Source organism: Martes martes, assembly GCF_963455335.1.
Source record: "Martes martes genome assembly, chromosome: 3".
NCBI classification, from domain to species: Eukaryota; Metazoa; Chordata; class Mammalia; order Carnivora; family Mustelidae; genus Martes; species Martes martes.
The window spans coordinates 194,659,199-194,672,975 of NC_137890.1; the positions used below are offsets into that span (position 1 = coordinate 194,659,199).

The 13,777-nt window shown below is 37.4% G+C and overlaps 1 protein-coding gene across 1 annotated transcript in view; it reads right to left on the reverse strand.

Moving 5' to 3' along the window:
* Positions 1-13,777, reverse strand: part of GULP1 (GULP PTB domain containing engulfment adaptor 1) — a 257,041-nt gene that overhangs the window by 15,908 nt on the left and 227,356 nt on the right. The window contains exons 9-11 of the mRNA XM_080798218.1: positions 9,864-9,980; positions 9,588-9,611; positions 9,091-9,183 (exon numbers count right to left, since the gene is read on the reverse strand). Coding sequence (XP_080654344.1) covers positions 9,091-9,183; positions 9,588-9,611; positions 9,864-9,980 — 234 coding nt within the window. The remainder of the gene's footprint in view (positions 1-9,090; positions 9,184-9,587; positions 9,612-9,863; positions 9,981-13,777) is intronic.

Here is a 13,777-nt window from a genome sequence, read left to right on the forward strand (position 1 = left end):
GGGTATCTACGGAGAGCTGCAGCCAATTTGGTCAACGGACACGTGTTGCTCGGGTCACATGGATCTTTGATACACTGAATTGGCTGCTTGCAGGTAACGTTAAGACATTGCACATTAAAATCTGGAGCTTTTCTTGAGAAGTTACAAAATCTAGAAAGTGGGTCCACAGACTTGCATGCGAATGACCGACAGCAACTGCTGTGCCTTTTCCGCTGGGTATTTGCTCTCCCGCCAATCCCCACCACCACACAAGATTACATACTTACGTCTCAGTCTGGCCTCTACTGATCTCTGAGTTCGTGATTCCTAACTGAGAAATGATTCAAGTCAAGGAATTAAATATCACATCTGTTAAGCATTTCAAGTGGTGTTTCTAAATTTAGGGGGTCAGGAGCTAGTCTTTTTCAACTTTTTAAACTGCCATTTTTAACTGGTTGAGGATATTTATTTTTTTAAGAAATTAAATACATAGTTTAGATGAAGACAGCTTGATATTTTTGTGTCTTCTGTCAGTATTTAAACAGATGGCTAAAAACCAAAATTTTTGGACTCTCCACAGAAATTCATGGCACCACTGTTTGGTCCTTTATGCTCATACTTCCAAGTCCTTTGGTCTTTATGACGGTGCACAAGATCTGATCCCATTCTCAGGGATGTTACACGTTACTTTTTACTTACACAGACATGGTAAGGTTCTTAAGGTCTGTTAGTAATGAGTGCCCAGGGGCACCTGGGGGGCTCAGTTGGTAAGCATCCAACTCTTAATTTCAGCTCAGGTCATGCTCTCAGGGTTGTGAGACTGAGCCCCGTTTCAGGCTCCGTGCTGGCCGTAGAGCCTGCTTGGGATTCTCTCTCTCCCTCTGCCCCTCCTCTCTCTCTCCTCTCTTTCTCTCTCTTAAAAAAAAAAAAGTGAGCGCCCACATTTGCAGTTCATTGTCATTGTTGTAGTTTTGTAGCTGGATCTTTGAGGAAGTGGTGGCTTGGGACATTCAGGCCCAAGTGAATACTTCAACCTCATTCTTGTCTAAATAGAACAGCGATGATGAAGTGTCGTAAAAGGGTCTGAATTCTCAGTGAAGGTCAAGTACGTTTAAACAACAGTAAAAAAACTTGGGCGCCTGGGTGGCTCAGTGGGTTAAGTCGCTGCCTTCGGCTCAGGTCATGATCTCAGGTCCTGGGATCGAGTCCCGCATCTGGCTCTCTGCTCGGCAGGGAGCCTGCTTCCCTCTCTCTCTGCCTGCCTCTCTGTCTACTGTGATCTCTCTTTGTCAAATAAATAAATAAAATCTTAAAAAAAAAAAAAACACAACAGTAAAAAAACTGCATTACACAGTTCTTTGGCAATACCTAAGAAATAGTAGAATGATAACAAAATTTTATTTTATGCTGTTAATTCTTTTGCTAATATAAATACCCAAATATGGTTTTAAAATGTAAAACGACTGTGAGATTAAAATATGATTTATCATTATTAAAATAACTCTACTTAGAATTTAATTTAGAAAGTAAATTATTTAATTATTTAAATTTATATTTGAAATATGATGTCTACACTTTTCTAGTTGAATAACTGGTAGACTATAAAGATTATAAATGAAACTACGGATGAGAAAATACAACAGTGATGCCAAATATTATGGCCAATTTCTATGCCGCCATGCTGATTCACACTCTCAAAGTTCACTGTTACACTTCTGACATCACTTTTTAAGTGTTTTAAAAGTAACAACTTCCAGAGTATAGGATTTATAGCATCACGAATGTATTTTTTCAGATTTCTAGATTCACAGTTTGGTGATATTGGTCTCTTACTTGTAAGACCTGTTATCTTATTTGTTCTTCCAAGAATGCCACAAGTTGAGTGGCTAGGATTGTCTGCAGATCCCAGAGAGGAAAACTGCAACACGAAATTAAATGATTTGATCAGGTACTCATGGTCAGAATTGGAACGGAATGTATTTTTCTTCCCATTAGTTAGAGTTTACTTCTTTAGGATCGTCTTTTTTGCAAGTAACAATTATGAAAATGAAGCCGTGCACCAGTAATCATTTTTTGTGGGCAGCAAATGTTCTTGAATCAATGTCATGCTTAAAATTTATGCCTTTGTTTAAAGATTCACATTTGGCTCGTTGTGTAACTGAGAGTTTTCACAATCTGCTCCTGCCCATCGTGACTTCAGTAATAATCGAGCAAACACTAGAAGAAGATAAACAGGCACTTTTGTTTACCCACAAGGAAATACACATTTTAGGTTATAATTGTCCTATCAAGTCTAATCAGTGGCCACACAGTTGATTATGTAAAGGTAGAATTTTATCCAGTAACAAACACTTGGTTTAATTGAAAGGGAGACATTTATTTTACTCAGCAATAGAAAGTCCAGTACTTCTAAGGACTACAATTTTATTCATTTAACTTTCTGGCAATCGTCTGATTAGGTTAAAAGCATCTATAGCCAGAAAAGTAAAATGTAAGCATCCAGACAAGAATCATGAGGAACAATCTGATTTAACTTGCTATGCCCACATCTTATAATGGAACAATCTTCTGAGGGCATTCATGAGGCTAGGAGGGCAGAATAAACCCTTTTTTTCTGATATAAATACAGGCAGCACTGCCATGTGAATGTAATAAATGGAAATCAGATTGTTCCTAGATAATTAGTACCAAATGGTGGAAACCCAACCTCTAATCTATTGCCAAACCACTAAAACACAGCAAAAAGCAAACAGCACAGTCAAGTAACGGAAATTTCTCAGTGTATCTAAATGACTGTATAAAATAAGGACCCGATTTCTAAAACCAATGAAAAGATTTCCACAACTTCAGAGTGACACAGAGGTGTGTAACACGGGTGCCATCAAAGGCTATTTCATTTGCCTTAGAAAAGGAACCTATGATTGAACAGAGTGGAATTTAGGAAAAGGTAAGCATTCTGTTTGTTAAGAACAAGTTAAAACACAATCTGCCAATAATCCATGAGAAAATTGAAAGTAGGTGTGGCCCTCATTCATCACGCATATGAGGAACTGGTTTTAAGTAAAAATGAGTTTGGGTATCTATTGAACATATACATTGGTTTGTAGTTAGAAATGTCTTTTAATTTTAATACTGAGCAAGAAATAAGTCTCTATTTTGTTTTCCTTAGCTAGAACTAAGCTACTCTAGAACCTCACACTAGGCAAATTTATACTGGGTTTATTAACTAAATCAATAAACAATCGCCTAAATGGTAACAGAAAGAGAGCAACCATTTTTCACTCAAGTGCTATCATCAGGAGCCCAGACCCCCTCCTTCAATTCCAGATTTGCATGTCCAACCACCTAATAAGCATCTCCAGGGGGCTGTTGCAGTAGACAGAACTAACGTGAGCCAAGGTGAAATATTACATGTTTGTCCTGCACCTTCCCGAAGTCATGTCTATTTTGAAAAATGGCATCACTAACCCGATGCTTAGGTTAAAAGCCTAAGGGACAATTCTGACCCCTCTTTTACTCTACAGCCCCAACCAATCCATCAGTAAATCCTGCAAGCTCTGCTTGCAGCATGTATCAAGTGAGGGGCGTCTGGGTGCTCAGTCCGTTAAGCATCTGCCTTCGGCTCAGGCCATGATTCCAGGGTCCAGGGAGGGTCCAGGGATGGAGCCCCACCTCTAGCTCGGTGCTCAGCCAGGAGTCTGCTTCTCCCTCTTCCTCTCCATTTGCCCCTCCCCCCACTCATCCTCCCTCCCTCCCTCTCTCTCAGATAAATAAAATGTTTTGTTTTTTTTTTCTTAAAGGGGTAAAGTTATATGCACCACCTGAAATGACAGAATTCTAGACCAATTTACTCTTCTTCCTCTCCTAAGCTACTGAAATAGTCTCCTAGACAGGTTTTCGGGCCTCATTTTGACCTCTTTACAGACCACGGTGCAGACGTCAGCCGGATGATCCCCGAGTCCCCTGTTTAAAACCTACCAGTAATTTCTCAGTCAAGAAAAAAGAAAAAAAAAAAAATAACAAAAAACCTCTACAGGGCCCTATAAAATCTAGTCCCCGATTCTCTCTCTAATGTCATCTCCAACTCTTTTTGGCTCTTGGTCGCTATGCTCTAGGCCAAAGGTCTTGTCACTGTTTCCAGCCCTTTGCATTAACCAACTGCAGGTCTCAACTCAGATGCCGCCTTTGCAGAAAGGGCTTCCGCGATCACCGTCTCTAGGTCCCCAGCCATTCGCTCCTATTCTGGTGTATTTTATTTTGTTCATACCATATATCAAATCTGAATTTTTAAACTTAGTTATTCATTTACCTATGGGTTGATTACCCATCTCCCTCTCTGTTCCCTATAACAGCTGAAATTCATAGGCTGCTCAAACCCAACATCCTAGACATATGACTGCATTTGACATTCAATAAATATTTTCTATGCTGCCATAATAGATCACAACTGTATCGAATGTATGCAGTGGGCAAATGTGAGAAAATAAAAATCAAAGTGATACGCGTTGTTAATACATAAGACAGGTCACTAAGATACTCTTCCAAAAAAGAAGTGATGACTTAGTAGGAGTAGAAAAAATAAAAACAAAACTACAATGTACACAGTGAAATCCTGAAAGGACTTTTTAGAATTTCTGAAGAATTTCATTAGAAGTTTGAACCAAGTGTGCCTGGGCGGCTCAGTTGGTTAAGCCACTGCCTTCGCCTCAGGTCATGATCCCAGAGTCCTGGGACTGAGTTCCACATGGGGCTGCCCCTGCTCTGCGGGGGGCCTGCTTCTCCCTCTCCCTCTGGCTGTCGCTCCCCCTACTTGTGCTCTTTCTCTCTCTGTCAAATAAATACATAAAATCTTAAAAAAAAAAAAAGTTTGAACCAAAATTACTTAGTTTGCATCCTCAAAACAAATCAGAATGACCAATTTACAATGATGTATATAACACAAATGTGGATGGCCGGCGGCTGTCTTAAGATATAGCACCTTTCCACAGGGTGCCTTTGGGGTGTGCAGAGAAACGTATCTATGTTCTCTTGTGGTGACTCCTTAAAGTACAAAGATTCTCAGTCTGGAACATTCTACTCAACAGAGCCCCACATTTTTCATTTTTGACTTTATGTAGAATAAAAGATCAACATCTCTAAAACTGTAATTTCTTATGATTAGATCTGATTCCTCTGAACCATTGTTCTGTGCTACAGAAATTCAACTAGGACTTTGGACCTCTCACTAGGAAAAATAGCTTGCGATCTTTTAGTTATCTAATCAAAAATGTTTCTTATTTTTCTGATGCTTCCCATAATTGACTTTATCTGCTATTTCATCACACTCTGATAAGAACAGCATCCAAACCAGGGACTTTGAATTATTTTCGTTTTCTACATTACTTTTTATTTCACAATCCCTCCACAATTCCATTCCTACTTTTGTTTTCTTCTCTCCCTCTTCCCAAAGAGACTATTTTAACACTAATCTTTAATTTAGCTTTTAAAGCCAAATCTTTTCTTTTACTTTGACTAACGCTTGATGTGGACTATATTGTGTTTGACTAGCAAATCCTGACATTTTAGGAAACTGTTGTTTGATGTGCTTATTCTTATGTTAAGTCATAATTAGTGTTAAGTCATTTATAGAGAACCATTCCTGAGTTAAACTGTTTTATATGCAGAAGAGTTACTTCTGTGTGACTTCGGAAAATCTGGCTTCCGGTAGGATCCACACTCCTCTTGGGCTGGTCCCTGGAGAAGAGTCATCTGTCTTGGGGCTTCCTCTCACCACAGCACCCTGAAAGCTCGGGGAAAACCTGATGCCAAATTAATTTTCCATACCAAACCCACCTATATCGTAACTTTGATTTGCATAACGGGATTCATAATTCACTTCAGTACTTCTGTAATTCATGCATTTGTTGCTGCCTCTAATCCCTTAAACAAATGCTAAGAACTGCGGCAGTTTGGGAGCATTGTGTCCTTCGTCCTCTGACAGCGAAGGAAACAAACAAGGAAAGAAAAGGATGGAGTCTCATTGCTGGAGGTACAAGCCCGGTAGGCATCTACTGCGCATTAATGCTACACATGGTGGCACTGTGTGAAGTGCTCTGTGTCCTGGCTCTGTCCTAGAACACTGGTGGCCAAATTTCCTAAGAAAGGTTCTAACTTAACAGAAATTTGCTTTACTATAGACCCGCTGCAAGCTATTAAACAAGTTACCTATACTTTAAATTTACATTTTAATTATTTACAATTTTCACTGCTTTCTAAATTGAAGTTTAATAGTTTGAATCATTAACAAACCTTCAACAGAGTGGATATTTGTAAGCATAACAATATTTCATACTAAATAACTGTAGATAATTTAATTTGATTCAGTTCATTTTTAGTATCAGAAAATTGGGAGATAATTTTAAGAAATGTGAAATAAATAGAGCGCTTAATGTTACATTAATGTATTCCACAGCTACATAACTGAAATCAAAAATGAAAGGCAAACACATTTGTTCATAATCTCTTCAAAAACTTTTTAAAACATCAGATATCTTTTAGCAACTTAAAAATGTTGAGTCTCCTTCCTTTAAAAATCAAGTAATTTTTTTAAAAAAATAAAGTAATTTCTATTTTTTATCTTAAAGATGTACATCATCCAGTATACCATCAACTTCGGAAATCATATAAGCCTTTAGCAACTGAAAAACTATAACACAAGTAATTTTTGCGTTAAAATAAAGAACAAATACTAAGGTATTACTATGACAAAAGAATATAATTGAAAGCTATAATTTGAGTTATTTGCATAATGATTGATGAAGCAATAAATTTTCTACTCATATATATTAGGTTCAAAAAAGTGAAAATGATTTCTCTTTCTTTAATTGAGCCTTTTCACTACAGCCTCTGAAGCATTTTACTGAGACACAGTCAGTACCGAGACGAGCACAATGTTTATAATAATTATTAAATGACAACTTGTGGAGCGAATCCTTTTTAGTAACTGCCTATCTGAATAATTTTATTGTTTTTTATGTAACGGACTCTACCAATGAGACTGCTGAATAATGAACATACAGACAGACTTTGTTTCATTTACATGCCAAGTGTCATGCTCACGCCCGGTGATGGCTAGCTCAGCCAGAGGATCACGGGAACTGGGGCAAGTGTCATCTCTTCATTCCTCCTGACCCTTGCCATTTCTGAAGCTGACTTGGTGGCCATTTCAGATCGCCAGTGCACCTGCTTAAGCCCCAACCTGACCCACCTTCTTCTGCGTTGCCCCCAGTGCCAGTCCAGGGCAATGCCTGCTTTCAGGAGATAAAAGGAGGGAGGACTGTTTCATCATTCATCAGCATGCCCCCAGGCCCTTCTGCTCTTCTAAATCTACCTTGCCCCCCAACATGGTATTTTAGTTCTCCATCTAGAGACAGAGCTTTGGGTTTGCATCCAAAATGGTAATGGACCTTATTCCTTTGCAAACACAAAGACTAAAGTAAAGCTATTATTCACATACAATGAATTCCAGAAATAACACTTTATTAAGATTGCTTAAAAACATAACTCCCTTCATTTATGTTTCTATTCCTAGTTTTTTCCCACAGGATGGTTTATAGTAAGATCTTCAGCAAGACCCAGAAGGGTTTTACTCCATTTTGGGACCAAAGTTTAAAGAAGGAGTTTGAGCTGATGCTCTCTGTTCCTTGCGACCAGGGAGTAAAGAAAAATATCATACTCTTGATGAGAAGCAAACAGTGATGGCGGTGAAGAGAAAAAACAAACAAACAAACAGGAAGGATATTATAATAAAGCCAGCCTCACTGTCCATAACAAAGGTACATGGGAACACAAGAACCTCACTCCCAACCTCTCTTATCTTGGCCGTATCAACACCACTATCACACACCATATGCCAAGCAATGAAATGCAAAGTGCTTCAGTGAGAAAGATGGAAAGGGTGAGTTGAAAAGGAAGTTCTTTGACCCATTTCCAGGGCGCACCGAATTTGAAACTCTAAATGCAATTTCTTATAGGCGCATTGTTTATGGTCATGAACTGCTGAAATATTCTAGAACTAGACAGCCACATGTATATATAAACATATGACTAAGCCAAGCCCCGCCTAGAGTACTGACCTTCACTGTAGATACTGGACTGTTAACAAGACTGACTTTGGTTTCTTACACTGCATAGCAAGCCATCTATCTACCTATATATCTATATCTATCTGTCTCTCTCTATATATAGATATGTAATTTTCATTGAATTAGTCTAGAAATTGAACCAACATGAACTTGCAAATAAAAACTAGAAACAAAAACTCTTTTTAAACATTTGCAAATGCTGTAATTGTGTTTCAGTTTATAGCATCATGGCATCATGCTGTAAGTTATATAGTAAATATTTTTAAAATGCAAAATAAAATATATTGTTTACTGGAGAATATCAGCAGCAAAGATGATTCAAGAAGAAAAAAAGTTTTCTAAATATATTTTGCCAGAAAAAAATGCTGTTTTAAATCCCATCTTCCTCTTCCAAAAGATTCCCTTAGCCAAAATCATGAAAGAATGGTATCATATACGGTATTGCCAAAAGGACTTTGAATCTATGATAAACCAAAAGCAAATAATGTAACTGTAAATATTTGAGAGCTGTCTGCAGAGACCGCCACTCATTTTAGGGTCTGAAATTCAACTGTGTCACTCCCAGTGGAAACCCTTGCCATGCGATGTGGGCAACCAAAGTCGGTCCTGTGAGCTGTCCAGTGTCTATAATGAAGGTCAGTGCTCCAGGGGTGTTGGCTTAGGTCATGAATCTAAGCTCAGTAAATAGGAACCAGTAAGAACGTAAGAAAGACTATGTCACAAAGAGGAAAAGAACAAACTGGGGGATGGCTTCGTCTGCAAAACACAAGGGAAAAGAGCAATGTGGAAAAGCAACTCTTGTCTGAGCCACCGAGGTAATTTTAATTTTGTGATTAGCATCTTTCATCTCGACCCATGTTTTAAGTTACTGATCCCAGAGTATTATAGACATCACAGAGCTGATGGAACATCACAGATGACCCAGAGATGTTGTATCACCACGAAATCTCGTTTCTAAGAAGAACATGCCCAGAGTCCATAAACTTACTGGAGATGTTGATACTTGGGTTGTTCTTAACTGGCTTTCCAAATCTTGTACTTTGTTTTTAAGTTCCATATTTTCGGTTTCTAAGTCTTGAATCTAAAAAGCAATAATTTTTGAATAACCTTCAGAAATGTATTCTTAGAAAATATTGGCTATCACATTGGCTACATTAATGAGTAGGATTTCATATTATTCAAAATTTTAATGTACTCTTGTGCACAGGGGAGAAAATTATTTGATAAAGGTTGGGAAATATCAGGAAATTCTAGATCACTGGAAAGACATTTTATAAAGTTTAAGATATGTTTTTACACGTGTGCAAATTCCATGTTTCTAATACCTCATCTCTGTGTTTTCTGGTTGCACTGTGCAGTCTGTTACCCATAATCTTGGAGTATAACCGCAAGACAGTGAAACTTGCTTATGATGATTTTGAAGACAGTGGAGAAAGGGTGTAATTTAATTACAAAGGAATCTGATCTGCATGGGAAACCACTTACCCAGCATCTGCTGCTTCTGCTGCTCTGATCCCCATGAGAAGCATCAGGAAGTGAAGCAAAGTCACATGAGAACACTAAGTTCTTGTGGGAATTCAATATAAAATGGTTAAAACTGTGCAGGGGATCAGGAATGAAAAATTATAGGAACATGGTGAAAGCAGTTCCAGTCAGTGTGGGGGAAATTTAATGGCAGGCCTTCTAGATTTGTTTGATGGTATGCAAGTTTCCCTGTACTTACATCACGTAAATGTGAAACAAAAAGTTTAGTTTACTCACTCTTTTCTGCAATCCTGCAATCTGTTTTCTTGTTTCAACATCTTTTCCTCCAGATTCTAGAAATTTCCTGTATGCCAGGTCAAATGCTTGGCCGATTGTTAAAGTTATTTCTTCAGCCTTCATAAAAATCAAAGATTTGATATGTTAGACTGCTCTTTGAATCAAGAAAAACATTCACACGAGGCACTTCACAGGCGCAATGACTTCAGGTAGAGATGTGGTCAAGGAGTCAAGTTGTCTGTGCTCACCTAATAACTCAATGCCTATTCGTGCACAAAATTAAAAAAAAAAAAAAGTTTTGGTAATTAAATGAGTCGCTGTTGAAGTTGGAAGCAGGAGTTCCAGCCACCCTCTCACCTACTTGATCACAGCATTTTTTCCTAGCATGTTTTCCTGCTTGCCTCACGTGTTTGCAGAGAGCCCGGTGCCAACCGCGGCTCTCCTGTTGCTCTGCTCCTTATTTCCTCCTCCCAGCGAGGAGGGCTGGCTACACCTGGCAGGTAATTCAAACGAGGCTGAGTGGGTGGTGTCGTGGAAAACCTGAGGTATGCCCTCTCGAAGCGGAATACTCAGTTCCAGTTAAGGGTGGAAATGAACAATTCCAACCCAGAGTTGTCAGATTTTAAATATGGGAGATGAGGTCAGAAATCTGGATTTTTATATAAAAGCTCCCAATTGTAAGTGATATTATTGTAAAACACAGTGCCTGCACTGAACAAAATACATCTGTCATCTGAATTTGGCCTCATTAAACAACTCACAGTTTCCGGTTGATCAATCAGAAACTGCCACATACGTCCTAAGTTCACCAGTTCATCCCTTCCTCATTCATATCTTACGTGGTCTCAGTGTCTTGCACAATGTAAACACTAAATAAAAATTTATTTAAACATTTTATTTTAAAAGATTAGTAAAGCCATTAGTTGATTTAATGCATCACAGATATGTCATATTTAATTATAAGATTTCCAGATGACATAAAAACTGGTAGTAATATTAAATCCTGTAAATGCCATTCTTTAATTTACTGCAAATCCTAAAGTTCTGTGATATGTTATGGACAATCTAAATTGAAAATACGCTTTTAAATAACAGATTTTTTTTAATGTTTCACGTTTTTATCTAAATTTTATCTAAATTCTAGTTAGTTAACATGTAGTAGGAGTGGAATTAGTGACTCATCACTTACATACGACACCCAGTGTTCATCACAACAACTGCCCTCCTTCATCCCCATCACCCTTCTAGCTCAGTCCTTGCCCACCTCCCTTCCAGCAACCCTCAGTTTGTTCTTTCTAGTTAGGAGTCTCTTTTATGAGTAACATGGATTTAATTAAGACATTGTCACTTTTGTAGTTCACTGTTTGTTTAAGGAAGGCTTTTAGTCATAAAATAAATATAGTTTAACACAGTTAACTAAAAAATATAAAATATATGCCTAAAATTATAATAAGTACTATCTGTCTTACAGAAAATAGGGTAAAAGAGAAGCTACATTAAGAAATGAAAGTGCCAGATAACCAACTAGGTGGTGCTCAATGATTCAAACTAATGAAAAAGTATACATAAAGAAAATTAGTTGCATTGGTTGTTGGGATCACATATAATATTAAAACACGGTAAATGTGGTTATAACAGATGTGCAACTGTCAATTTTTTATAAAAATCTCTTAACTTCAAAACTTTGGGTAATGTGTTAGCAGTTGTTTTACAATAATAAGACACATTTGTAAACTCTGGCTGTGTTTTCTATCTTCTTAATTATGGGTTGTGTGTCCTACTAAGCCAATATGTTACCTTCAAACAATCAAGGTGTGCATTACAGAGAATTGCTTCGGTGGTAGCAAGACTGATTTATCATTAATAACACTTGACTTCAATATGATCATTTGTTTACAATAATAACTTTAAAAAACCATATTCTCTTATGATAAGACATATCTTTCATGATATCTTTTTTTAAAAAACAGCATTTAGCTTCCCAGAAAATATTTTGCATATATTACCTCGCTTGATTGTCAAAATGAATCAGTGAGGTAGGGATTATTATTACCCCCACAATACCTATGCGGCTTCAGTTCTGTGAGGTCTCAATTTGTGAGTGGGGAAACCGGATTCAAGTCCAGAATATTGGACCCTCCAAGCCCTCACACTTTTTATAAACAATAAAACATACAGATCACATTTGTACAATCAGATGTCTTTTGTAAGTGTATATACCTATATAAGCACCATACCATTAAAAATATAGACTATTTCTATCATCCCAGAAAGTGCCCCCATGCCTTACAGTCAAATCACATTTCTTATGGGTAATCATTGCTAGAATTCCATCACCATAAATTGGTTTTGCCTGTCCTTGTATCCATAAAAATGAGCCATATCGTATGTATATATATACGCACATATATATATATATTCTTTTCTTCCTGGCTTCTTTTGGAGTTTCTCAGATGTTATATGTATCATTTGTTTTATTGCTGATCAGTGTTCTAATGAATAGACTATACAGATATATAGATAGATAGATAAATAGATAGATATTTGCTTATTAAGGAACACTTGCATTGTTTTCAATTCTTAGTTATAAATCAAACTGTTACAAACATTCTTCTAAAATATTTTTGTGGACATGTTTTCAAAAATCTGGATGAACATCCATGGAAATGCTAAATCTAAATAGCTTACAAATAAATAAAGCTTGTGAAAAGACTGGGTCTAATGATTGATTCTTCTAGTAATAACAGTATATGATTCTTTTGACACATGAACACTTTTTCACAATCAGTTAACAAGAGATAAGTTTTAGGCTTTGCTTTATCTACATCTCACTTCACATAATTAAAGAAAAATATGCCGGTGGGGTGAAGATTTTATCACTTGTTGGGGCAACTCTTAAAATTTTATCAAGTGTAGAGGCTCCTGGGTGGTGCAGTCAGTTAAGCCTCGGACCCTTGATTTTGGCTCAGGTCATGATCTCAGGGTCGTGAGGTCAAGCCCTGCACTGGGCTGCTTGCTCAGCACAGAGTCTGCCTGAGAATCTCTCTCCCTCTGCTCCTCCCCACGTGTGCTCACTCTGTCTAATAAATCAGTAAGTCTTTAAAAAAAAAAAATCAAGTGTAACATCCAGTGAATAAAGCATATTATATTAACATTTGGAAAAAAATTGGAAAAATGATGGCTAAGCAGTTTGATAGTGATTGTTTATATTAAATAAGATCACACCATCATGAATATCTATATTCTAATTTTATTTTTTAAACTTAATGAGATGACTATAGTAGTTGTATAAATATTAAATCTTAACACATGATACTAATAAAGGGAGTTCTAGTTTTACAGCATACTAGGATACGCCCTCATCTAAATTTCACACAAGCTCTTAGAAATCCACAGAAGTACTGAATACCCAAAATACAAGGAATAGAGAGAACGAAGGCCACAGTAAGAGCGCGGGGACTCTGGAGCGGCCACAGTCATGGGAGTAATAGAACATGATGGAAGTATGTGAATGGGACTCTAGGGTCTCGCTCTGGGGTCTGACTCTGACTGGCTTTCTGACTTTGAGGAAGGCACTCATCTCTCTGGCCTGATTTACTACGATAAGATCAAAGGGTTGGACCAAACGGCCAGTGTATTTTTCAGGTAATTTTCAGACTGATACAATACAGAGTGATCATGGGTACCTTTCATCCACTTCCCCCAATGGTAACATACTATAAAAACTCTTATACAAATCACACAACTAATACTGATATTAATAATACCAAGACACAGAATAATGCCTTCACCACAAAACTGCTTTTATAGCCATGCCCTCTTCCAGTCTCCCCTTACCATTTCCTTAACCCCTGAGACACACTAATCTGTTCTCCATTTCTTTAATTTTGTCATTTCAAGATTATAAAAATGGA